The following is a 27190-nucleotide window of genomic DNA, read 5'->3' on the forward strand; positions in this document are numbered from 1 at the left end:
TAACCACACACTACCCCATGGCACTGATCGCCACAGCGTAACCACACACCACCCCACCGCACTGACCGTCACAGTGTAACCACACACCACCCCACCGTACTGACCGCCACAGTGTAACCACACACTACCCCATGGTACTGACTGACACAGTGCAACCACACACCACCCCACGCACTGACCGTCACAGTGTAACCACACACTACCCCATGGTACTGACTGACACAGTGCAACCACACACCACCCCACGCACTAACCGTCAGTGTAACCACACCCCCCACCGCACTAACCGTCACAGTGTAACCACACACTAACCCACGCACTGACCGTCACAGTGTAACCACACACTAACCCACGCACTAACCGTCACAGTGTAACCACACACCACACCACCGCACTGACCGTCACAGTGTAACCACACACCACCCCACCACACTGACCGTCTCAGTGTAACCACACACCAACGCACCGCACTGAACGGAACAATGTAACCACACACACACCACAAAACCGCACTGACCACCACAGTGTAACCACACACACAGCACCCCACGGCACTGACCGTCACAGTGTACCCACACACACAGCACCCCACGGCACTGACCGTCACAGTGTAAACACACACCACCATACCGCACTAACCATCACAGTGTAACCACACACAACCCGACCGCACTGACCGTCACAGTGTAACCACACACCACCCCACCGCACTGACCGTCACAGTGTAACCACACACCACCCCACCTCACTGACCGGCACAGTGTAACCACACACCACCCCACCGCACTGACCGTCATAGTGTAGCCACACACCACCCAATGGCACTGACCGTCACAATGTAACCACACACCACCCCACCGCACTGACCGTCACAGTGTAACCACACACCGCCCCACCCCACTGACCGTCAGTGTAGCCACACACCACCCCACCACACTGACCGTCTCAGTGTAACCAAACACCACCCCACCGCACTGACCATCACAGTGTAACCACACACCACACCACCGCACTGACCGTCATAGTGTAACCACACACCACACCACCGCACTGACTGTCACAGTGTAACCACACCCCACCCCACCGCACTGACCGTCACAGTGTAACCACACACTACCCCACGGCACTGATCGCCACAGCGTAACCACACACCACCCCACCGCACTGACCTTCACAATGTAACCACACACCACCCCACCGCACTGACCGTCACAGTGTAACCACACACCACCCCACCGTACTGACCGCCACATCGAAACCACACACCACCCCACGCACTGACCGTCACAGTGTAACCACACACTACCCCATGGTACTGACTGTCACAGTGTAACCACACACACAGCACCCCACGGCACTGACCGTCACAGCGAAACCACACACCAGCCCACCGCACTGACCGCCACAGTGTAACCACACACACAGCACCCCACGGCACTAACCGTCACAGTGTAACCACACACAACCCCACCGCACTGACCGTCAGTGTAACCACACACACACCACCCCACCGCACTGACCGTCAGTGTAACCACACACACACCACCCCACCGCACTGACCGTCACAGTGTAACCACATACCACCCCATGGCACTGACAGTCACAGTGTAACCACATACCACCCCATGGCACTGACCGTTACAGTGTAACCACACCCCACCCCACCGCACTGTCCGTCACAGTGTAACCACACACAGCCCCACCGCACTGACCGTCACAGTGTAACCACACGCGACACCACCACACTGACCGTCACAGTGTAACCACACACCACCCCATTGCACTGACCGTCACTGTGTTGCCACACACCACCCCACGGCACTGACCGTCACAGTGTAACCACACACCACCCCATGGCACTGACCGCCACAGTGTAACCACACACGACACCATGGCACTGACCGTCACAGTGTAACCACACACGACACCACCACACTGACCGTCACAGTGTAAGCACACACCACCCCACTCCACAGACCGTCACAGTGTAGCCACACACCACCCCATGGCATTGACCGTCACAGTGTAACCACACACCATCCCACGGCACAGACCGTCACAGTGTAACCACACACCATCCCACGGCACTGACCGTCACAGGGTAACCACACACCACCACACCGCACCGACCGTCACAGTGTAACCACACACAACACCACCGCACCGACCGTCACAGTGTAACCACACACCACCCCATGGCACTGACCGTCACTGTGTAACCACACCCCACCCCACCGCACTGACCGTCACAGTGGAACCACAGACCACCCCACGGCACTGACTGTCACAGTGTAACCACACACCATCCCACGGCACTGACAGTCACAGTGTAACCACACACCACCACACTGCACTGACCGTCACAGTGTAACCACACACCACCACACCGCACTGACCGTCACAGTGTAACCACACACCATCCCACCGCACTGACCGCCACAGAGTAACCACACACCACCCCACCGGACTGACCGCCACAGCGTAACCACACACCACCCCATGGCACAGACTGTCACAGTGTAACCACACAACACTGCATGGCACTGACCGTCACAGTGTAACCACACACCAGCCCATGGCACTGACGGTCACAGTGTAACCACACACCACCCCACCGCACTGACCATCACAGTGTAACCACATACCACCCCATGGCACTGACAGTCACAGTGTAACCACACACCACCCCACCGCACTGACCGTCACAGTGTAACCACATACCACCCCATGGCACTGACAGTCACAGTGTAACCACACACCACCCCATGGCAGTAACCGCCACAGCGACACCGCACACCACCCCACCACACTGACCGTCACAGTGTAACAACACAACACCACGGCACTGACCGTCACAGTGTAGCCACACACCACCCCATGGCACTGGCCGTCACAGTGTAACCACACACGACACCAGCGCACTGACCGTCACAGTGTAACCACACACCACCCCACCGCACTGACCGGCACAGTGTAACCACACACCACCCCACCGCACTGACCGGCACAGTGTAACCACACACCACCCCACCGCACTGACTGTCACAGTGTAACCACACACCACCCCACCGCACTGACCGGCACAGTGTAACCACACACCACCCCACCACACTGACCATCACAGTGTAACCACACACGACACCAGCGCACTGACCGTCACAGTGTAACCAGACACACACAGCACACCACCGCACGGACCGCCACAGTGTAACCACACACGACCCCATGGCACTGACCGTCACAGTGTAACCACCACACCGCACTGAATGTCACAGTGAAACTACACCACCCCACCGCACTGACCATCACAGTGTAACCACACACCACCCCATGGCACTGACCGTCATACTGTACCCACACACCACCCAACTCCACTGACCGTCACAGTGTAACCACACACCACCTCACCGCACTGACCGTCATAGTGTAGCCGCACACCACCCCATGGCACTGACCGTCGCAGTGTAACCACACACCACCCCATGGCACTGACCGTCACAGTGTAACCAAACACCAACCCATGGCACTGACCGTCACAGTGTAACCACACACCACCCCACCGCACTGACCGTCACAGTGTAACCACACACCACCCCACCGCACTGACCGTCGCAGTGTAACCACACACCACCCCATGGCACTGACCGCCACAGTGTAACCAAACACCAACCCATGGCACTGACCGTCACAGTGTAACCACACACCAGCCCATGGCACTGACCGTCACAGTGTAACCACACACCACCCCACCGCACTGACCGTCACAGTGTAACCACATACCACCCCATGGCACTGACAGTCACAGTGTAACCACATACCACCCCACGGCACTGACCGTCACAGTGTAACCACACACGACACCACCGCACAGACCGTCAGTGTAACCACACACCACCCCACCGCACTGACCGTCACAGTGTAACCACACACTTCCCCACTGCACTGACCGTCACAGTGTAACCACACACAGCCCCAGCGCACTGACCGTCACAGTGTAACCACACACCACCACACCGCACTGACCGTCACAGTGTAACCACACACCACCACACCGCACTGACCGTCACATCAAAACCACACACCACCCCACCGCACTGACCATCACAGTGTAGCCGCACACCACCCCACCGCACTGACCCTCACAGTGTAACCACACACCACCCCATGGCACTGACCGTCACAGTGTAACCACACACCACCCCATGGCACTGACCGTCACAGTGTAACCACACACCACCCCACCGCACTGACCCTCACAGTGTAACCACACACCACCCCATGGCACTGACCGTCACAGTGTAACCACACACCACCCATTGGAACTGACCGTCATAGTGTAACCACACCTCACCCCACTCCACAGACCGTCACAGTATAGCCACACACCACCCCATGGCATTGACCATCACAGTGTAACCACACACCATCCCACCACACTGACCGTCACAGTTTAACCACACACCATCCCACCGCACTGACCATCACAGTGGAACCACACCACTCCACCGCACTGACCGTCACAATGTAACCACACCCCACCCCACCGCACTGACCGTCACTGTGTAACCACACCCCACCCCACCGCACTGACCATCACAGTGGAACCACACCACCCCACCGCACTGACCGTCACTGTGTAACCACACCCCACCCCACCGCACTGACCGTCACTGTGTAACCACACCCCACCCCACCCCACCGCACTGACCGTCACAGGGTAACCACACACCACCACACCGCACTGACCGTCACAGTGTAACCACACACCACCACACCGCACTGACCGTCACAGTGTAACCACACACCATCCCACCGCACTGACCGTCACAGTGTAACCACACACCACCCCACCGGACTGACCGCCACAGCGTAACCACACACCACCCCATGGCACAGACCGTCACAGTGTAACCACACAACACCGCATGGCACTGACCGTCACAGTGTAACCACACACCACCCCACCGCACTGACCGTCACAGTGTAACCACACACTACCCCATGGCACAGACCGTCACAGTGTAACCACACACGACACCACCGCACTGACCGTCACAGTGTAACCACACACCACCCCATTGCACTGACCGTCACTGTGTTGCCACACACCACCCCATGGCACTGACCGTCACAGTGTAACCACACATCACCCCATGGCACTGACCGCCACAGTGTAACCACACACGACACCATGGCACTGACCGTCACAGTGTAACCACACACCAGCCCATGGCACTGACCGTCACAGTGTAACCACACACCACCCCACCGCACTGACCGTCACAGTGTAAGCACACACCACCTCATTGCACTGACCGTCACAGTGTAACCACATACCACCCCACGGCACAGACCGTCACAGTGTAACCATAGCCCACCCCACGGCACTGACCGTCATAGTGTAACCACACATGACACCACCGCACTGACCGTCACAGTGTAACCACACACCACCCCACCGCACTGACCGTCACAGTGTAACCACACACTTCCCCACTGCACTGACCGTCACAGTGTAACCACACACCACCCCATGGCACTGACCGTCACAGTGTAACCACACACAGCCCCAGCGCACTGACCGTCACAGTGTAACCACACACCACCACACCGCACTGACCGTCACACCAAAACCACACACCACCCCACCGCACTGACCATCACAGTGTAGCCGCACACCACCCCACCGCACTGACCCTCACAGTGTAACCACACACCACCCCATGGCACTGACCGTCACAGTGTAACCACACACCACCCCATGGCACTGACCGTCACAGTGTAACCACACACCACCCCACCGCACTGACCCTCACAGTGTAACCACACACCACCCCATGGCACTGACCGTCATAGTGTAACCACACCTCACCCCACTCCACAGACCGTCACAGTATAGCCACACACCACCCCATGGCATTGACCGTCACAGTGTAACCACACACCATCCCACCACACTGACCGTCACAGTTTAACCACACACCATCCCACCGCACTGACCATCACAGTGGAACCACACCACTCCACCGCACTGACCGTCACAGTGTAACCACACCCCACCCCACCGCACTGACCGTCACTGTGTAACCACACACCATCCCACCGCACTGACCGTCACAGGGTAACCACACACCACCACACCGCACTGACCGTCACAGTGTAACCACACACCATCCCACCGCACTGACCGTCACAGTGTAACCACACACCATCCCACCGGACTGACCGCCACAGCGTAACCACACACCACCCCATGGCACAGACCGTCACAGTGTAACCACACAACACCGCATGGCACTGACCGTCACAGTGTAACCACACACCACCCCACCGCACTGACCGTCACAGTGTAACCACACACTACCCCATGGCACTGACTGTCACAGTGTAACCACACACCACCCCACCGCACTGACTATCACAGTGGAACCACACACCACCCCACCGCACTGACCGCCACAGTGTAACCACACACCACCCCATGGCACAGACCGTCACAGTGTAACCACACACGACACCACCGCACTAACCGTCACAGTGTAACCACACACCACCCCATTGCACTGACCGTCACTGTGTTGCCACACACCACCCCATGGCACTGACCGTCACAGTGTAACCACACATCACCCCATGGCACTGACCGCCACAGTGTAACCACACATCACCCCATGGCACTGACCGCCACAGTGTAACCACACACGACACCATGGCACTGACCGTCACAGTGTAACCACACACGACACCACCGCACTGACCGTCACAGTGTAAGCACACACCACCCCATTGCACTGACCGTCACAGTGTTGCCACACACCACCCCATGGCACTGACCGTCACAGTGTAACCACATACCACCCCACGGCACAGACCGTCACAGTGTAACCATAGCCCACCCCACGGCACTGACCGTCATAGTGTAACCACACATGACACCACCGCACTGACCGTCACAGTGTAACCACACACCACCCCATGGCACTGACCGTCACAGTGTAACCACACACGACACCATGGCACTGACCGTCACAGTGTAACCACACACGACACCATGGCACTGACCATCACAACGTAACCAAACACCACCCCACGGCACTGACCGTTACAGTGTAGCCACACACTACCCCACCGCACTGACCGTCACAGTGGAACCACACACCATCCCATGGCACTGACCGTCACAGTGTAACCACACACCACCCCACCGCACTGACCGCCACAGTGTAACCACACACGACACCACCGCACTGACCGTCACAGTGTAACCACACACCACCCCACCGCACTAACCATTACCCTGTAGCCACACACCACCCCATGGCACTGACCGTCACAGTGTAACCACACTCCAACCCACGGCACTGACCGTCACAGTGTAACCACACACCACACCACCGCACTGACCGTCACAGTGTAACCAAACACCACCATACCGCACTGACCATCACAGTGTAGCCACACACCACCCCATGGCACTGACCATCACAGTGGAACCACACACCACCCCATGGCACCGACCGTCACAGTGTAACCACACACCACCCCACCGCACTGACCGTCACAGTGTAACCACACACCACCCCATGGCACTGACCATCACAGTGTAACCACACACGACACCACCGCACTGACCGTCACAGTGTAGCCACACACCACCCCATGGCACTGACCGTCACAGTGTAACCACACACCACCCCATGGCACTGACCGTCACAGTGTCACCACACACCACACCACCCCACTGACCGTCACAGTGAGACCACACACCACCCCACCGCACTGACCGTCTCACAGGGAAATGAAATCCTGTGTATTAATTCTCTTTAGTTATTTGATGATGGTCTGCATTAAGTTAAGATTTTGTCGTACCTCACATTGACATAAAGGGTTTTACTGAAACAGTGACGACCAGGTTAGGAAATCTGTAACTTATACAGAGTCATAGAGATGTACAGCATGGAAACAGACCCTTCGGTCCAACCTGTCCATGCTGACCAGATATCCCGACCCAATCTAGTCCCACCTGCCAGCACCCGGCCCATATCCCTCCAAAACCCTTCCTCTTCATGTCCCCATCCAAATGCCTCTTAAACGTTGCAATTGCCCTCGCCTTGGTTGTATCGAAGTGTGTGAAGCCTGGTCCTGGCTGTACTATCCCCCCTCCCCCCGTCCCTCTCGGTGTAGCCCACCGCACTGAGCATGTTTGCCCACTGCCAGGCACAGCCCGTACACTTGCCCGTGCGGGTGGCCGACGGCGCCGGGCGGTCTACCTGGCTGGCAAAGAAATGGCCGATGATCTTCACGATGACCTCATCGTTGTCGTCTGGCGTTTGATCCCGGGGCACGATCACCTCGGCACTCGTGATGTTCTGCAGCTCGTTCACCTGCAGGCGGGAAAGGAAGGCCGGGGTGAGGAAAGGGACCCTGGCTCCGGCCAGCAGCTCTCTCTGCATTTAGGGCAGGGGGTGGGTTACCAGCAAGGAAGGGGCCCAAAGGGAGGGCCCCTCAGTGGGGTGGGGGGATTGCTGGGGATGTACTGGGTATCGGGGACGGTGGTCAGGGGACAGCAAGGTCAGGGAGGGGCAGCTAACCTCTCGGTTGACCCCCCCACAGCCAACAGCTCTCGAGGACAATATTGAGAACGTGCCAGTCCCCTTCCCCCGACCCAGGGTGAGCTTCGCCTTACGGTCAAGGTGGGGATTGTGAACGGACCCCCCTGTATCTCTCCGGGTGAACCCAGGATGGTCCCAGGAACGCTGATGGAACGCGAATCCGCAATGAGGCCAGGTGGCCACAAGAGGGCAGGATGTGCCTGTTGTCTGGCGGGGAACAGGCCTCTGGTCTGTTTGACCCCTTCGGTCAAGAGGGCGACTTAACCCACCGATCCTGGCGAGGGGGGAAGCTGTGGAATGCACTGCCCGGGGGGGGGGGCTGGAGGCACGTGGGGCGATGAGTGACCTGTGAGCTAGTGGAGGGAGGGGATGGGCTCGACCGAGGGAACTCAGCACTAACCCTCCGCCCACCTCAGTCACACAGGGGTCAGGACGGTCACCCACCCACCCACTCACCGTCTTGCCTCCTTTCCCGATGACCCGGCCGGCTGCGGAAGCTGGAACTTTGATGTTCGCCTCCAGTTTGACCTCTTCCTTGGGACTGAAGAAGTTCTCCTCCTTCAGCTTGCTGTAGATCCGGCCTTGAGCCTGAAACCAGAAAGGTCAACAAAACACCAAGGTGGCGTGAAGCAGACAGAGATGAATTCCCTTCAGACAGGCCAGAGGGCATGAGGAACAGCCAGCGCCGGTGAGGAGGCTTTACGTACAGAGCTCTGATTGACAAGGACAGGTGGAGTACAGCCACATCTCACCGAAGCACAAGGGGCAGGGCTGAATGGCCTATTTCCATGTTCAAACAGAAGGCATTCAACATTACAGTGCAGTCTGTCCCGAGACTCTCGGTCACAGCCGTGAAGGGGCAGACGGTTAAAAATGTACAGACTTGACAAGAGAGAGCAAAGACCGAATGTGTGAACGAGAGATCGAAACGTTCACAGAGTCAGTCCGGGAGAACGTGAGGGCTGCAGATGCTGGAGTCGAGAGCGCGTTGCCCGGAAAAGCACAACAGGTCAGGCAGCATCCGAGGGGCTGAGAGATAAATAGGAGAGGGGTGTGGGGCTGGGAGGGGGAAGGCAGCAGGGAAGGCGATAAGTAGATGCAGGTGGTGATAGGTCAGAGTGGAGGGAGGAGCGGATAGGTGGGACAATTCAAGTTGGAAGGTTGGATCTGCGATGAGGGGGGGTGGGAGATGAGGAAACTGGTGAAATCCACATTGATCCGGTGTGGTCGGAGGGTCCCAAGGCAGGAGATGAGGCGTTCTTCCTCCGATGGCCTGGATTTGGCGGTGGAGGCGGCCCAGGACTTGGATGTCCTGGGTGGAATGGGAAGGGGAGGTTGGAGTGGTCGATCACAGGGCGGTGTGTCCCAGGAATGTTCCCTACAACGTTCCATGAGTTGGCGTCCCGTCTCCCCAACGTAGAGGAGACCACATCCAGTGCAGCGAAACAATAGATGAGCTGTTTGGAGGTGCAGGAATATCACTGGCAGATGTGGAAGGAGCCTTTGGGGCCTTGGATGGAGCTGAGGGGGGAGCTGGGGGTGCAGGTTTTATACCTCATGTGGTGGCAAGGCAAGGTGTTAGGGGTGGGGGGGGGGGGGTAAGGGGGGGGGGCGGGGGTCATGGACCTAACGATGGAGTCGCAGAAGGAATACTCTCCGCAGAGGGCAGATTGGGCTGGGGAGGGAAATACATCTCTGGCAATGGGGTCTGACTGTAGGTGGGGGCAATGGTGGAGGATGATGCAGGGCAGTGTTGAGCGCGGGCACTGGGGGGGCAGTGTTGAGCGCGGGCACTGGGGGGGCAGTGTTGAGCGCGGGCACTGGGGGCGCAGTGTTGAGCGCGGGCACTGGGGGCGCAGTGTTGAGCGCGGGCACTGGGGGCGCAGTGTTGAGCGCGGGCACTGGGGGCGCAGTGTTGAGCGCGGGCACTGGGGGGCAGTGTTGAGCGCGGGCACTGGGGGGCAGTGTTGAGCATGTGCACTGGGGGGCAGTGTTGAGCATGTGCACTGGGGGGCAGTGTTGAGCGCGTGGTCTCCAATGTCCTCCAGAAATTGCTGTCCTTGAAGTAGGACGCTCTTTGGGACAGTGACTTCCCACCACCCACCATCCTCTGGGGGAAGAATATTTCTCGACTCCCTTCAGTCCTTCCACTCGTTTGCCTTACACGGAGATACACTGTTCAATGACCTCTTTAAAACACTCAGTCTGGGTCCCTCCATTAAATCTTGCCTCAGCCCTGGGTATTTCCAATCTCCCTCACCTGTACAGTTTTCACCCTGGCAATATCCAGATAAATCCTCTCTGGGCCCTCCTGCAGTGTAACTGCATTCATCCTGAAATCCCTCCAAACTCTTCCTATTCATATACCCATCCAAAAGCCCCTTAAATGGTGCAACTGTACCAGCCTCCACCACTTCCTCTGGCAGCTCATTCCATACACGTACCACCCTCTGGGTGAAAAAGTTGCTCCTTAGGTCTCTTTTATATCTTTCCCCTCTCACCCTAAACCTATGCCCTCCCCAGGGAAAAGACTTTGTCTATTTATCCTATCCATGCCCCTCATAATTTTGTAAACCTCTATAAGGTCACCCCTCAGCCTCCGACGCTCCAGGGAAAACAGCCCCAGCCTGTTCGGCCTCTCCCTATAGCTCAAATCCTCCAACCCTGGCAACATCCTTGTAAATCTTTTCTGAACCCTTTCGAGTTCAAAACATCTTTCCGATAGGAAGGAGACCAGAATTGCGCACAATATTCCAACAGTGGCCTAACCAATGTCCTGTACAGCCTCAACATGACCTCCCAACTCCTGTACTCAATACTCTGACCAATGAAGGAAAGCCGCCTTCACTATCCTATCTACCTGCGATTCCACTTTCAAGGAGCTGTGAACCTGCACTCCAAGGTCTCTTTGTTCAGCAACACTCCCCAGGACCTTACCATTAAGTGTATAAGTCCTGCTAAGATTTGCTTTCCCAAAATGCAGCACCTCGCATTTATCTGAATTAAACTCCATCTGCCACTTCTCAGCCCATTGGCCCATCTGGTCCAGATCCTGTTGTAATCTGAGGTAATCTTCTTCGCTGTCCACTACACCTCCAATTTTGGTGTCATCTGCAAACTTACTAACTGTATCTCTTATGCTCGTATACAAATCATTTATATAAATGAGAAAAAGTAGAGGACCCATCTTTGTGGCACTCCACTGGTCACAGGCCACCAGTCTGAAAAACAACCCTCCACCACCACCCTCTGTCTTCTACCTTTGAGCCAGTTCTTTATCCAGATGGCTAGTTCTCCCTGTATTCCATGAGATCTAACCTTGCTAACCAGTCTTCCCTGGGGAACCTTGTCGAACGCCTTACTGAAGTCCATATAGATCACATCTACTGCTCTGCCCTCATCAATCCTCATTGTTACTTCCTCGAAAAACTCAATCAAGTTTGTGAGACATGATTTCCCACGCACAAAGCCATATTTATTATCCCGAATCAGTCCTTGCCTTTCCAAATACATGTACATCCTGTCCCTCAGGGTTCCCTCCAACAACTTGCCCACCACCGAGGTCAGGCTCACTGGCCTACAGTTCCCTGGCTTGTCCTTTCTTAAACAGTGGCACCACGTTAGTGAACCTCCAGCCTTCCGGCACCTCACCTGCGACCATCGATGATACAAATACCTCAGCAAGAGGCCCAGCAATCACTTCTCTAGCTTCCCACAGAGTCCTCGGGTACACCTGATTCAAGGCTGAGAGAAATGGGAGGGTTCTGGGGAAAACGCAGCAAAGTGGAGAGAAGGATCATCAGGCCGGCCATGATCACACTGAAGGGTGGAGCAGGCTGGATGGGCTGAATGGCCTCCCCCTGCTCCTCTGTCTCATGGACCACCATCTCAGCCTGCTCCGACACATTCAGGGATTCGTGGATATTCATTTGGAGGTTCCTGTACGCCTCTCGATATGATCTCATATGCCTTTGCCTTGTGAACCCCCCCATATTAATCACCGTATGTTCCATTTGCCACACCTCTGCCCACCTGACCAGTCTGTGGTTATCCTCCTTGCTGCCTGTTTTCGTCTTGACTGGCAAGCCTTTAAGTCACGCCCCTTTATATTCAAGTCTAAAGAGGACCATCTCTCTTGCCCCCCCCCCCCCACAGCCCACCCCCAGCTGCCCCCCAGCTGCAACCCCGTGGCTTACTGGGTCATCTCCGAAGGCAGTGCTGAGCCAGCAGCATTGCTGTGGGGCTGGAGTCACGTGGAGGCTAGGCCAGGTAAGGCTTCCCTCATAAAGACAGTCATCTGCGCCTGACAAGTGTTCACCACAATTAGACCTTTAATTCCCTCACTCTCATCAATTCAAATCCCACGACCTGCTGCGATGAGATTTGATCCCCAGAACATCGCCTGGCTCTGTGTCACTGCCTTCACCTCCCCCCCCCCCCCCCCCCCCCCCCCCCGCCAAAACCACTCACTGCTGGATACGCCCCCACAACTTAGGTCATCCCCCACCTCCCTCACCGTCTGGGGGGGCAGCACCTTCCCTGAGGGGTGGCACCCCCCTCCCCCTCCAAAAACTGTCCCCGAGGAACACTCCACACCTCCCTGAGAGATAGACGCCTCCCCACCCCCAAGGAACACTCTCCCCTCCCCAAGGGACAATCCCACCTACCCCTTCCCTGAAGAACACTTCCTCCTCCCCAAGGGACAATCCCCCTACCCCTTCCCCGAGGAACACTCTCCCCTCCCCAAGGGACAATCCCACCTCCCCCCTCCCTGAAGGACACCCACTGAGAGCACTCCCCAGCCCCCCCCAGGGTCACGATCGCTCACACCCCCCACCTTACCGCGGCTGATTAATTTGGTGTTGGCTGACTCACCTTAAACTGTGCCTCTGGTGAGCCAGTGATAATCACCATCCTCTCATTCGCCTCGGGTCCCTCGGGAGGAGCGATCTGCGTTTGAAACCCATCCAGAGAAGATGAGGGTCAGTCTCTGACATCCGCTCGAGCACCCACCCACCCAAAGCTCTCAGACAGGTGAACGAAGGAAACTGAAGTTGAAGCCAGTGTTTCCTGGATGGGGGCACAGGGAGGAATGGGGTTGGAGGGCGTTGGAAAGAGGGTGGGCCACTTTGGGCCCGTACCAAGACCTGTCTTCATCCATAAGCATGAGTGAGCTCCCCCACGTCGATCCCTCAATGCGCAGTGAGTGGACAGGACTATTGGACTGTGGACCTAAGAGGCAGCGAGTGACCGACTGGAAGATGTGGGAGGAGCAATGCCAGTTGGCACACTGACGTGGGGAAAGGCCAGTTCCCGAGGCACACTGGAACACCAGCAAACAGGCCATTTGGCCCGCCCTTCAGAGACTGTCAGTCCAAAGCCTTCTGCAATGGAGCGTGGCTCTAAGTAGACCACCCACTCTCCTCCTCGACGATACAGTCTAGTTCAACGTGAATGGGATGGAGCAGAGATCTTTCACAGTGGAGCCATTGGTTAAATGCTAAGGAAAAGAAAAATGGGGAGAGGTTCGATACTGATGTGGCCGAGAAAGTTGACGCCTCACAGGGGGAAGAGGTCTAACTGCTAACTAGCCAACAAAGAGGAGGGGGAGGGGGGAGAGCAGCGTGGGTCGCTTGAAATGATCATGATGAGAAAAATAAGGAATTGGATTGATACTTGGTGTCAGTATTCACTGTCGAGAATTAGTACAGTGCAGAGGAGGCCATTCAGCCCATCGTGCCGGCACCAGCTCTGTTATCTAACGCCAATCCCCTGCCTTTGCCGCATATCCCTGCACACTATTCTACTCTAAACAGCGGCCTCTTGGAAGCTTTAACCGAACCTGCCTCCACCACATCCCAGGGCCTAACTATTCACTTCCCACATCACCCTTGCTTCATCACTCGGACAGGAAGAGATTCGCTGCTGGAGATTCCAAGTGAGAGCTGTGGGTTTATCAGTATGAACATCAGAGTGAGCTAAAAGTGGCAAATCCCCAGACCATCATTGTGTTTTGAAGGAAACAGGTGAAAATATTGAAGCTGTCCTAACCTTAACCTTCCAAATTCATCTTGATTCAGGAAAACAATTCCTTTAAACTGGGGAATTGTGTGTGCCAGCCCACTATTTAAAAAAAAAAGGTTTGAAAAGAGAAACAGAAAGTCAATCGACCGGTTGGCTTAATACCGGAGGTTGGGAATGACTAGGGTCAGGCTTCTTCGTTGAGGGTAGATGGGTGACAGGACCCGAAACATTTTCTGCGGATTGGTAAACAGAGTCTGATGGACTCGGATCAATCATTACTTGTTTCTTCAGGCAGTAAGTGGGATGTGGCTAGGGTGAATAGACAAGGTCTTTTTCCCAGGGTGAGGGAGTCCAACTAAACTAGAGGGCTTCGGTTTAAGGTGAGAGGGGAAGGATTTAAAAGGGACCTAAGGGGCAACTTTTTCCACACAGAGGGTGGTACGTGTATGGAATGAGCTGCCTGAGAAAGTGGCGGAGGCTGGTACAATTGCAACTTTTAAAAGGCATTTGGGTGGGGACATCAAGGTTTAGAGGGATATGGGCCAGATACTGGCAAATGGGACTAGATTAATTTAGATTATCTGGTCGGCATGGACAGGTTGGACCGAAGGGCCTGTTTCCGTGCTGTACATCTCCATGACTCTATGAGTAAAGAACAGGCAAATTCCTGAGCATGTTATTTACCGGGCCTCCAGAAAGCAGGTGAGAAAACCTGCCCTAAGAGATTGTATATCAAAGTCCAAAACAATGGAAATGATGCGAGAGTTACTGACCAGTTTCTAAAACTGTGGAACAGCAGCAGAGAGTGAGTCGGGATTACAGACAGAGGGGCACCAGGCTGGGGGAAGGGGTGCCCTGCTGGGGGAAGGGGTGCCCTGCAAGGATTCATCCTTGAATACTTCCTCTTTATTTAACAAGGAACTACAGACTGGGATGGAAAGCTACATATTAAAAAAGAACTGCTGACAACACAAAATAGAGGAACCAACGTAGGATTGCGGGAAGTGAGATAAAATGACAAAGAAGGCACTGATCGATTCGTAAAGACTGTGGGACATCTGCAGTCCAGTTAATATATTTAACCAATCCTATCTTCAGTCCCATTCCCATCCATTATATAAATGGGCAAAACTGCACAATGTTAGGAAGATATTTATTCTGGAGGAGGCAGGAATTAGATTATTTTAGATTAGATTCCCTACAGTGTGGAAACAGGCCCTTCGGCCCAACAAGTCCACACCGACCCTCCAAAGCACAACCCACCCAGACCCATTCCCCTATATTTACCTCTGACTAATGTACTTAACACTACGGGCAATTTAACTCGGCCAATTCACCGAACCTGTGACTGTGGGAGGAAACCGGAGACACGGGGAGAATGTGCAAACTCCACACAGACAGTTGCCCGAGACGGGAATTGAACCTGGGACCCTGGCGCTGGGGAGGCAGCAGTGCTAACCACTGTGAGGCTGGGAAAATACCCCACGGTCAAACGTCAAATGTTACTGGACCATTTCGGAAAATGAGCAAGAAAGGCTTTATTGGAATGCTGATCTTCATATCAAGGGGGCTTGAGAGGGGGAGGAGTAGGCAATCCAAAACCACAGTTAGACCATAACTGTAGCCAATGTGCTCACCACCTCACCCTATTACATCCAAATCAACCCAGACTTAACAGAAAAAAACAGCAAATAGAATTGACACAAAACAGTGTTTGTACTGCCCAGATTTTAAACAGCGAAGGGTGATTTGAAGGGAAGCAGAGAGAAAGTGGATGGGGGGGGGGAAACAGTTTTAATTTAGTAAGACTGGGGGTGGGGGGGGGGGCAAAATTTATAAATGAGAGCCAGCCCTTAGAGGAGAGATATTAGGGTCCACCTCTAACATTTCAGGGTATTTGTTGCTTGAAATGGTGGTGGGTACTGGACTCATTGTAAATGTTGAAACTAAGCTCATCAAGGTCGTGATAATGAAAACCATGAAGGGATGCGGCCATTTGGAGGTAGGCCGCAGATTAGGGAGACTGGGTAAACAAGCTCGAGAGGTAGAACAGGCTCCTGCTGATCCTAACTCAGTGGTGAGACGGTGGCTCAGTGGTGAGAACAGCTGCCTCACAGCACCAGGGACAGTGCAGGGAGCTCTCACAGCCCAGAGACCAGCCAGAGTCAAGTACAAACCCCTCACCCCAACAAAACAAACACACACACACACACACACACACACACACACGTAAATGGCCACTTCCTTCACCAGAACAAAGGGCAGCATCTTTAAATTAACATTAGGGATTCTCTCTGCAAATTTAAGAGAATCACTGGATCCCTACTCAACCCCCAACCCCTCCCCACCACCACCACCACCACCGTCACCACCACATCTGAAAAACATGCCCGCACCCACCCACCCACCTCCCCGGTCAACATTCAGAGACCGATCATCGGATAAACTCGTCTCTTTGGGAGACTCTGGAAGTGGGATATTCAAAGTCTGGGCACAGAATGAGAGGGGGAACACACACTGTGCTTTAATTGTGGCCTGGGAGGAGGGGGAGAAAACACACACACACACACACACACACACACACAGGCAGCACTTTGTTTTTGAGCTGTGTGTGGATCCTGCCTCAGGCTCATCCCACAGACCCCACCCCCCACACACAGCCCCACCCCAGCTTTTAAATTAGCCACACTGGGAGGTCCGACAGCAAGGCTTCCTGACAAAGCAGTCGCCACACACACAGTGTTTGTCATGCCCTCCATCAACACGCTGGTATAACAGAGAGCTAGTCACCAAGCACAGTCAAGACAAAACTCTCTCCCCCACAGCCCGAACCTCCCCACCCCCACCCCCACCACCCACCACATCTCTCAAACTGCAAAAGGCAGTTCACACAACAACAAGAAATGCAGCCCTCTGCCGAGGCGAAAGGCAGGCTGTATGCAGGGGTGTGCTAGAGAAACCTCCCACACAATACCGTACAGCCCTTATACTGCTGCCCACACCAAAGTCACTGATTCAGAAAAACACATCCCATACCCAATGACCAAACAGCTGGCTGTGACCTTCAGGGATTGTCGCTCAAAGGCTGGAATTCCTAAGTGGAGTGCAGCAAAAGAAACCGAATGATCAGAGAACCAGAAACCTTTTGCTGCCATTTGGCAAATACCCCTCCTGCCAACACACCACAGACACTGCTACATGGGTCTGGGCTGCTAGGCCCTAGTCACTCCCTTACCACAGACACTGATGCATGGACCTGGGCTGCTAGGCCCCAGTCACTCCCTTACCACAGACACTGATGCATGGGTCTGGGCTGCTAGGCCCCAGTCACTCCCTTACCACAGACACTGATGCATGGACCTGGGCTGCTAGGCCCCAGTCACTTCTCTACTATAGACACTGATGCATGGACCTGGGCTGCTAGGCCCCAGTCACTTCTCTGCTACGGACATTGATGCATGGGCCTGGGCTCCTAGGCCCCAGTCACGTCCCTACGACAGACACTGATGCATGGGCCTGGGCTCCTAGGCCCCAGTCACGTCCCTACGACAGACACTGATGCATGGACCTGGGCTCCTAGGCCCCAGTCACGTCCCTACGACAGACACTGATGCATGGGCCTGGGCTCCTAGGCCCCAGTAACCCCCTTACCACGGATACTGATGCATGGGCCTGGGTTCCTAGGCCTCAATCACGCCCGTACCACAGACACTGATGCATGGGCCTGGACTCCCAGGCCCCAGTCACTGCCCTATCACAGATATTGAATAATGGGCCTGTGCTCCTAACCATCCACAAGCTCTGCCTTGCTAAAATCCATCTGTCTCTCAGCCCTGGCTCCTTTCATTTCAAAAGGGGTCTGTGAATCTCAATCAAGGTTGCAGGTTCAAAATGTGGCCAAAGGATTGCCACCAGGACTCGCTCTCTTTTACATCGATAAAGGCCAGCGAACGGCCGGCATTCAGGGAACAGTGCACTGACAACACGCAGAGTACAGTCACACCACACAATCGGTAACAACAGCTGCTGAACAGGCCGCTGACCCAGTCCCATCTGAGGGCAAGGTCCCTGACTCTGGTCTGTGTTCTCCTTCAAATATAAACAAACATTCAGGAACACAATCAGGCCGTTTGATTAGATCATGACCTCTCTGCACTGTGACTCCATTTACCTGTTTTGTTCTACATCCCTAATCAATCTCAGTCTGGTGAACTGATCCAAGAGTTCACAGATTTCTTGGTAGCCAGTTCTAGATGTGTGTGGCAAAATCTGTTTCCCCAAATTCATATCAGGTGTTTTTTTTAAACCCTATCAAATCCACATTTTTAAAACATTTGTTCACGGGATGTGGTCGTCACTGGCTGGGCTAGCATTTATTTCCGGTCCCTAGTTGCCCCTTTGAGAAGGTGGTGATAAGCTGACCTGTTGAGACATTGCGCTCCCTGTACGGTAGGTGGACCCACAATGCCGTTAGGGAGGGAATTCCAATTAAAAAATGGCAATACATTTCCAAGTCAGGATGGGGAGTGGCTTGGAGGGGAGCTTGCAGCTGGTGACGTTCCTATGTATCTGCTACTCTCGCGCATCCAGATGGTAGTGAACGTGGGTTTACAACAGGATTTCGATCACCATTCAGTTGCCTGAATGCAAGGGCACACGAGCTCAGTCTCTCCAACCTGTCCTTGTTATGCTCTCGGCTGGCTCTGGCCTAACTCTGTTAGATCATAGTTTGCCTAAGTGCGGAAACAGGCCATTAGGCCCAACCAGTCCACACCGACCCCCCGAAGAGTAACCCACCCAGACCCATTCCCCAACATTTACCCCTGACTAATCTACCTAACTGAACACAATGGGCAATTGAGCATGGCCAATTCACCTAGCCAGCACATCTTTTGGATTATGGGAGGAAATCCACGCAAACACGGGGAGAATGTGCAAACTCCACACAGACAGTCGCCCGAGGGTGGAACCGAACCTGGGACCCTGGTGCTGTGAGGCAGCAGTGCTAACCACTGAGCCACCGTGCCGCCATGGGGAAGCTCATGAGGGAGAGAGTTGCAGCAAGATATGCCCATAGGGATTAACTGGTTCAATGAAGGCGAGAGGGGGTTAGTATGGAGTCTGCGCAGACCCAGTTGGGCCGAATGTCTATGCATGACCAATGTGCCCTAGCTTCTAGTGAATCCTGTTCACAGCGTGCCATTAGTGGCTAGTCTCTCAGCACCAGGGACCTTGGTTCGATTCCACCCTCAGGTGACTATACAAACTCGACAGAGACATTCTCCCCGTGCCTGCCTGGGTTTCCTCCGGGTGCTCCGTTTTCCTCCTACACTCCAAAGATGTGCACGTCAGGCGGATTGGTCATGCTAAACTGCCCACTGAGCCCAGGGGTGTGCAGGCGAGGTGGATTAGCCATGGGAAATGCAGGTTTAACGGGGATAGGGTGGGGAGTGGGTCTGAGTGGGATGCTCTTCAGAGGATTGGTGTGGACTCGATGGGCCGAATGGCTTGCTTTCACACTGCGGGGAATTCTGTGATTCTAACAGAATCGTTTAGCTCCGCTACAGCAGAATGGGTGGGACATACCAGGGGGGGAAAGTGAAGGTTAAAGAGGAGCTCGCTTGGTTTGTGGGTCAGGAGCCCTGGATTCAAGCCCCACTCCGGGACTTTAATGGGGTGCAGCTAACCAGAGCGATTAATCATCGGTAAATCCTTTGGATTGGCCGGCGACGAACAAGGCAGTGAGTGAGTGCCTTGGCAGTCACAATCCAGTGGTAGGGGGCAGTGTCGTTCTCACTCTGAGGAAGGAGCCATCGTGGTTCAAGAAGGTAGGCCCCTACCAGATTCCCGTAGGAAATTAGAGACAGGCAGTGGCATCAGTGACAATCACTGAGGCCTGAGAATTGAATCAGGAGAGCTGTCCCATTTTGTTGAGGATGAAGCCAGCCTGTTCCTCAGTGGGAACGGGAATTGGCCATTCGGCCCATCAAGCCTGCTACCTACTCAAATAATGGATGTTCCTCAATTCCCTACTGAACTGTTTCCATTCCACGCCCTTTTTAGAGGCCACCCACCACCATCTTGAAAGTAGCAGCTGAGGTTCCCCTCACTCTCTGCATTGTAGTCTTCTGCTGGGGGGGCGGGGGGGGGGGGGGGGGGGGGGGAGGGCTTGGGTCTGTGTCACTCCACTGCCCTTCAAATCTTTCCATCCTCTCAACTGCAGCCGTCAGTGAGGCACAATGGTCATCAGCGGCCATACCGATCACAAACACCGGGGCTGACTCGGTCCATCACTGGTCTATTGTCACCAGTGACGCTGAGGGCTGGACAGGGTGGGGGAGAATAGTGAATAAAAAGACCCTGTCCTCTCCCCACTCCCCCCATTGTCTGTCACATAAAACATTAAAATGTTGTAAGGCCAGTAGCAAACAATAATTGCGTTTCGATGGGCTCAGGTGGGTGATGAGTTAAGTTGGATCGAGAAGCAGGCTGTTAAATTCCATCGGTACCTTCCTGTAGCAGTCCACCTCCAAGCCCTATACCGCTCACATCAACTGCAACTTCGAAGGGTTTCAGAACATTTGGTGTAGCTAAAACTGGGGCGGTGGTTAATGCTGCTTTTAAATTGCTACGTGCCTGCTGGCGGTTGCTCTGTCCACCGAAAATTTGTGTTCTTCTTCAGTAAATCAGTGCATGGGGGCCATTTTCACCAGCCTCTAGTGTGGTGGGGAGTGGAAGGGTGTGACAGGGACCCATCAAAGCAAAGGGCCACTGGTTTTCAGAGACACCTACCTTGATCGAGGCCCCAGCGAACTTGGACAGCTGCTTGATTTGCTGACCTTTCTTCCCGATGATGGCCCCCACGGCTTGGGTCGGGATGAACAAGTGGACGACCTCCTGCTCTGATGTCTGCTGGGAAGGATGACGACCGATCAGTGTCAGGGAAGGGTGGAGCGGGGAGAGAAAATAAAATCAACAACAACAGAACAAAAACACACAGTCGGAATCCCTCAAAAAAACAGGAGGACAGCGTGAACTGTCCGAGTTGGAAGCGGTGGTGGTCGAACCAGTTCGGTAGCTTGTGCCTCCCAGATCGACCAAGGAAAATCTGCCCACCTTCCCCACCCCCACAGCCCTGCACCTCCCCACCTCGGAGAAATGAAAGCTGGGGAGGGGGCTGAGCTACTTTAAGTCGACGCCTCTCTCCCTGATTCATATCCAAATTGAACCAAACAGGTTTCTTTCTCCCGGGGCTCCCCGCTTGTCGAAGTGGGGATATCAGCTGGAACTGACCGACTGACAGAGTGGCCACAGGAGGTCCGGTGCAAAGCAGGAGGGTGATTCACGTTGAAAGACAATACAAAACAGGGGGGGACAATTCTAACAGGGCTGCAGGAGCAGAGGTGTTCATTGGCTATGAGGGTGGCAGGACAGTCGGAGACAGCAGTTAATAATGCACACAGTCTCCTCAGCCTTTATTAAGAGGGGCGTAGTGTACAAGAACAAAAGGAGGGGAGGTTGAACTTGTCCAAAGACCCTTGTTAGACCTCTTTGTGCCATTCTGTAGGGCAGATGTGCAGAAGTGGTTTACAAGGCAAGTTCCAGGTTTGAGAAAGTTCAGTTATGAGGACGGGGATTGAACACGTTGGGAGTATTCACCCTGGGGAGAAGGCAGCCAAGAGGAGGGGTCGTAGAGGTTTTCAAAAATCATCATCAGCTTGGATAGAGTATTATAGGGAGAGGCCGTTCCCACTCGGGAAAGGAATGAGAACGAGAGAGCATAGATTTAAAGCAAATGAAGCAAGGGCATTTGAGAAAATACTTTTACTCAAGGCGAGTAATTAAGGCATGGAATGTACTGCTTGGAAATGTGTTGGGAGGCAGCTTCAATTGAGGCATTGGATGGGGAAAAGGCTGGAGGTAATAGGTAGCACTAATAGCACCAGATAATAGAACCAGTGTAGGCAGGATGGGCTGAATGGCCTCCTTCTGCACTGTGACAAATCTGTGAACTCAGAGTGAGACTGTAACCCACAGCATTGCATTGGGACGGACACACACAGACACACACACACACACACACTCAGACACACACACACAGACACACACAGACACACACACACACAGACACACACACACACACTATGGAGCAGCTAACCACCAAGACCCCATCATGAGGCCACAGCACACTCTGGGATGGCAGTGGTCTGAGGGACACACAGCCGTAAATCAGAGAATATATTGTGTGTGTGTCTGTGTCTGTGTGTGGGTGCCTGTGTCTGTGCCTGTGTGTGTGTGTGCGCCTGTATCTTTGTGTGTGTGCCTGTGTGTGTGTGTGTGCGTGTGCGTGTGTGTGGTTTTTTTTCTCCTCGGTGAGCTATGACAACGTCACCTGCACAGTTGGAAATGCTGTGCAAACACTGGAAAGGACCAATCTGCAAAGGCCCGTGCGGCAAGTGAGGGGAAATGGGGTAAACCTGACCCCATGACAGAAAGGACGTTTATCGCATGGGAGTGGGAACAGAGGACATTTACAAGGATCAAAAAACTGAAACTGCTGGAGAAGCTCAGCACATTGTCAAGAGTCAACATTTCAGGTCCAGTGACCCCTCCTCAAAGCTTGGGTTTTAAAGGATGTCGCACGACTGTACAGGAAGAGAAAAGCTTGGATAGACTGGGGGAAGTTCCCCTTGGAACTGAGGAGGCTGAGAGGGGATTTGTTTAAGGTATACAAGGTGTGATGGGCTTGGTTAAAATGGCGGACATGGGCCTATTTACCTTAGCAGTGACTGGGAAGAGGAATTAGAGGGAAGATGGGGATTAGATTTGTAATGCAGAGTCAGGATAGAGTAGTCGAAGCCAAAACTCTCAATTCATTCAAATCCTGCAAACCTAAGAAGCAATTGTTGGAAAATGGGATCAGGTGGGTGGCCCATTTTCCAGCCAGCACAGGTACAACAGGCAGAGTGGCCTCATTCTGTGCTGTGAAACACTCTACTTTCTGCACAGAACCAATGTGCAGGGATGTGGAGGCAGAATGGGGGGGGGGGGGGGGGGGGGGGGGCGGAATGAGAGGAGTCACTCCTTCAGAGGGTCAAGCATGGAACTGATGGGGTTAAACAGGGTAAAGGCAAGGGCTGCAGATGCTGGAAACCAGAGTCTAGATCAGAGTAGTGCTGGAAAAGCACAGCAGGTCAGGCAGCATCCGAGGAGCAGGAAAATCGACGTTTCGGGCAAAAGCCCTTCGTCAGGAATACAGGCAGAGAGCCTGAAGGGTGGAGAGATAAATGAGAGGAGGGTGGGGGTGGGGGAGGGGAGAAAACAACCCACTGCTGAACCAGCAGGGGGTTACAAAAAGAGGAAAGGTCCACATCAAACACTCTCACAACGGATACAGCAGAGACTCCGATTCAGAGAAAACCTCCCTCCACACTGTCCCCAACTGTTACTCCCAGGACAGATACTGCACAGTGTGAGGACAGAGTAAGGGTGCCTCCACTGTGTCCCTGTCAAACATTCTCAGGACCGATATATCACAGGGAGAGATACAAAGTAAAGCTCCCTCTGCACCATCTCCCACAAACACTCCCAGGACAGCTACAGCACGGGATTGGATACAGAATTAAGCCTCCTGTACTATTTGAAAATGAAAGCAATGTATGTCGACTCTTTTAAAACCAAAGTCTTTCTACACTGTCCCTATCAAACACTCCGAGTACAGGTACAGTATGGGGTTAGATATACAGCTAAGCTGCCTCTACTCTTTCAAACTGAAAGAAAAACTTCCTCTACACTGTCCCCTATCAACCACTTTGCCAGGACAGGAAAGCACAGGGTTAGGTACAGAGGAAAGCTCCCTCTACTCTTGTATGTAAATGTCGCTCGACACTGTTTCCATCAAACACTCCCAGGAGAGGAGCAGCGCAGGGTACGATGTAGACTAAAGCTCCTTCTGTACTGTCCCCGTCAAATGCTTCAAGTCAGACACACCTCAGGGTTATATTCAGAGGAAAGCTCCCTTTACACTGTCCCCAACAATTACTCCAGGTCAGGTACCACACAAAATAAGTACAGAGTAAGGCTGCCTCTATACTGTCCCCAACAATGACTCCCCAGGTACTGCAAAGTGCAAATACAGAGCAAAGCCCTCTCTCCATAATCCTTATCGAGCACTGGCAAGCCAAGTACAGAACTGAATTATTGGATTAGCTACAGAGTCATGCTCCCTCTATTGTATATTGTCCCCATGAAACACTCCCAGGAGATGCATCACAAGGTCAGATTCATAGCAAAGCTCCCTCTCCACAATTCTCTTCAAACACTCCCAGGTCAGGGGTAGCATGGTGTTAGAAACACAGTAATGTTTTCCCGGTTTTGTGCTCAGAGTTGCTCTCAGTTAGCTCATTGCTTTACTGCTTTTGTTTCCCTGCACTAGACACTCTGCAGGAGCTGTCCGCTCACATCTGACCGAGAAAGGAGACTTCCATCTCACCAATCACAGGTAACACTGACTATAGATCGGAGAGGCTAGGGCCAACAAACAACAGAAGGGCAAGGGGGGTTTCACAGTTCAGTTCTCCCCCTCCCCCCCCCCCCCCGAAGGAAGTGGAGCTAAAGGTGTTGGCCCAGTTCATCAACAACTACTTCCAGGGCAGCAACCACACAACACAAGGCCAGAGTAAGGCCGTTAACCTCTGAAATCTCCAGGAACTCACACAGCAGGAAGTGGGCGGCGCAGTGGTTAGCACTGCTGCCTCACAGCACCAGAGACCCGAGTTCAATTCCCGCCTCAGGTAACCGTCTGTGTGGAGTTTGCACATTCTCCCCGTGTCTGCGTGGGTTTCCTCCAGGCGCTTCGGTTTCCTCCCACAGTCCAAAGATGTGCAGGTTAGGTGAATTGACCATGCTAAATTGCCCATGGTGTTAGGTGCAGGGATCAATGTAGAGGAATGGGGTCTGGGTGGGTGCGCTTCGGCGGTTCGGTGTGGACTTGTTGGGCCGAAGGGCCTGTTTCCACACTGTAAGTAATCTAATCTAAATGCACAGCATTTCTGTTACCTCCAGCTGGGGTCTAAAGCAGACACACTGTGAGCAGTTAATCCAGTGCTGAGACATCCTGAAGCAGTAAACGGGAGTTCAGCCCAGCCCCCTCCAGAGCGCTGACGCAGACTGTCGGACACTCAGGCAGTGTTGGGCAGAGCATTAAGGGTATAATGCAGGCTGGGCACAGCAGCACAAGCAGAAATGCAACGCAGGGCAGAGCAAGACAGGCATGAGTGCAGACTGGGTTCCAGCGTTATGGACAACGATGCAGGCTAGGGCACAACCTTAAAGGTCAAGATGAGAGTGGTGCTGGAAAAGCACAGCAGCTCAGGCAGCATCCGAGGAGCAGGAACATCAACGTTTTGCCCAGAAACGTCGATATTCCGGCTCCTCGGATGCTGCCTGACCTGCTGTGCTTTTCCAGCACCACTCTCATCTTGACTCTTATCTGCAGCTCTAACTTTCACCACAACATTAAGGGGAATAATGCAATTCCAGCACACTATTACAGGCACTAATGTATGTTTTCCTTTCCTTTACTGGCCAGAGTATTGAGTACAGGAGTTGGGAGGTCATGTTGCAGCTGTACAGGACATTGGTTAGGCCACTGTTGGAATATTGTGCGCAATTCTGGTCTCCTTCCTATCGGAAAGATGTTGTGAAACTTGAAAAGGTTCAGAAAAGATTTACAAGGATGTTGCCAGGGTTGGAGGATTTGAGCTACAGGGAGAGGCTGAACAGGCTGGGGCTGTTTTCCCTAGAGCTTTGGTAGAGAGCATAGGTTTAGGGTGAGAGGGGAAAGATATAAAAGAGACCTAAGGGGCAACGTTTTCATGCAGAGGGTGGTACGTGTATGGAATGAGCTGCCAGAGGAAGTGGTGGAGGCTGGTACAATTGCAACATTTAAGAGGCATTTGGATGGGTATATGAATAGGAAAGGTTTGGAGGGCTATGGGCCGGGTGCTGGCAGGATGGACTAGATTGGGTTAGGATATCTGGTCGGCATGGACGGGTCGGGCTGAAGGGTCTGTTTCCATCCTGTACATCGCTATGACTGTGTGACATTACGGACACTAATTCAGTATTATGAGCTCTAATGCAGACTATGGCACTGTATTACAGACATGGTGCAGAGTGGGAAACAGCGAAATGCCAGCAAGGCGGCATTAATGCAGGTCAGGTACTACTACTAAGGCAATCTGAGGTACAGCATTAAAGGGCTCAAGTGCAGGCTTGCGGCACTAAACTAGGACAGCAAGAAAGGCACTAATACAGTCCAGGACACAGTATTACAGACTCTTAATACAGATGATGGGCACAGCATAATGGACACCAGTGCAGGATTTGGTACAACATTAAGAGCACTAATACAGGGTTGGACATTACAGGCACTAGCGCGGGCTGGGGTACAACACTACAGGCACTAGTGCAGGCTAGGGTACAGCATTACAGGCACTAGTGCAGGCTGGGGTACAGCATTACGGGGCACTAGTGCGGGCTGGGGTACAGCA

General features: G+C 53.8%; 1 protein-coding gene across 6 annotated transcripts in view; it reads right to left on the reverse strand.

Moving 5' to 3' along the window:
- The window catches only part of igf2bp2a (insulin-like growth factor 2 mRNA binding protein 2a), a 209393-nt gene that overhangs the window by 33403 nt on the left and 148800 nt on the right, over nt 1-27190 (reverse strand). For 3 of the 6 annotated variants that reach the window (XM_060827676.1, XM_060827673.1, XM_060827678.1), the window contains 4 exons: nt 21429-21548; nt 13488-13562; nt 9069-9200; nt 8237-8384 (listed from right to left, as the gene is read on the reverse strand). In XM_060827676.1, the coding sequence (XP_060683659.1) occupies nt 8237-8384; nt 9069-9200; nt 13488-13562; nt 21429-21548 (475 nt within the window). The remainder of the gene's footprint in view (nt 1-8236; nt 8385-9068; nt 9201-13487; nt 13563-21428; nt 21549-27190) is intronic. The other 3 variants (XM_060827675.1, XM_060827674.1, XM_060827677.1) reach the window with 2 other exon arrangements.

Source organism: Hemiscyllium ocellatum, chromosome 7, assembly GCF_020745735.1.
Source record: "Hemiscyllium ocellatum isolate sHemOce1 chromosome 7, sHemOce1.pat.X.cur, whole genome shotgun sequence".
Classification (NCBI taxonomy): Eukaryota; Metazoa; Chordata; class Chondrichthyes; order Orectolobiformes; family Hemiscylliidae; genus Hemiscyllium; species Hemiscyllium ocellatum.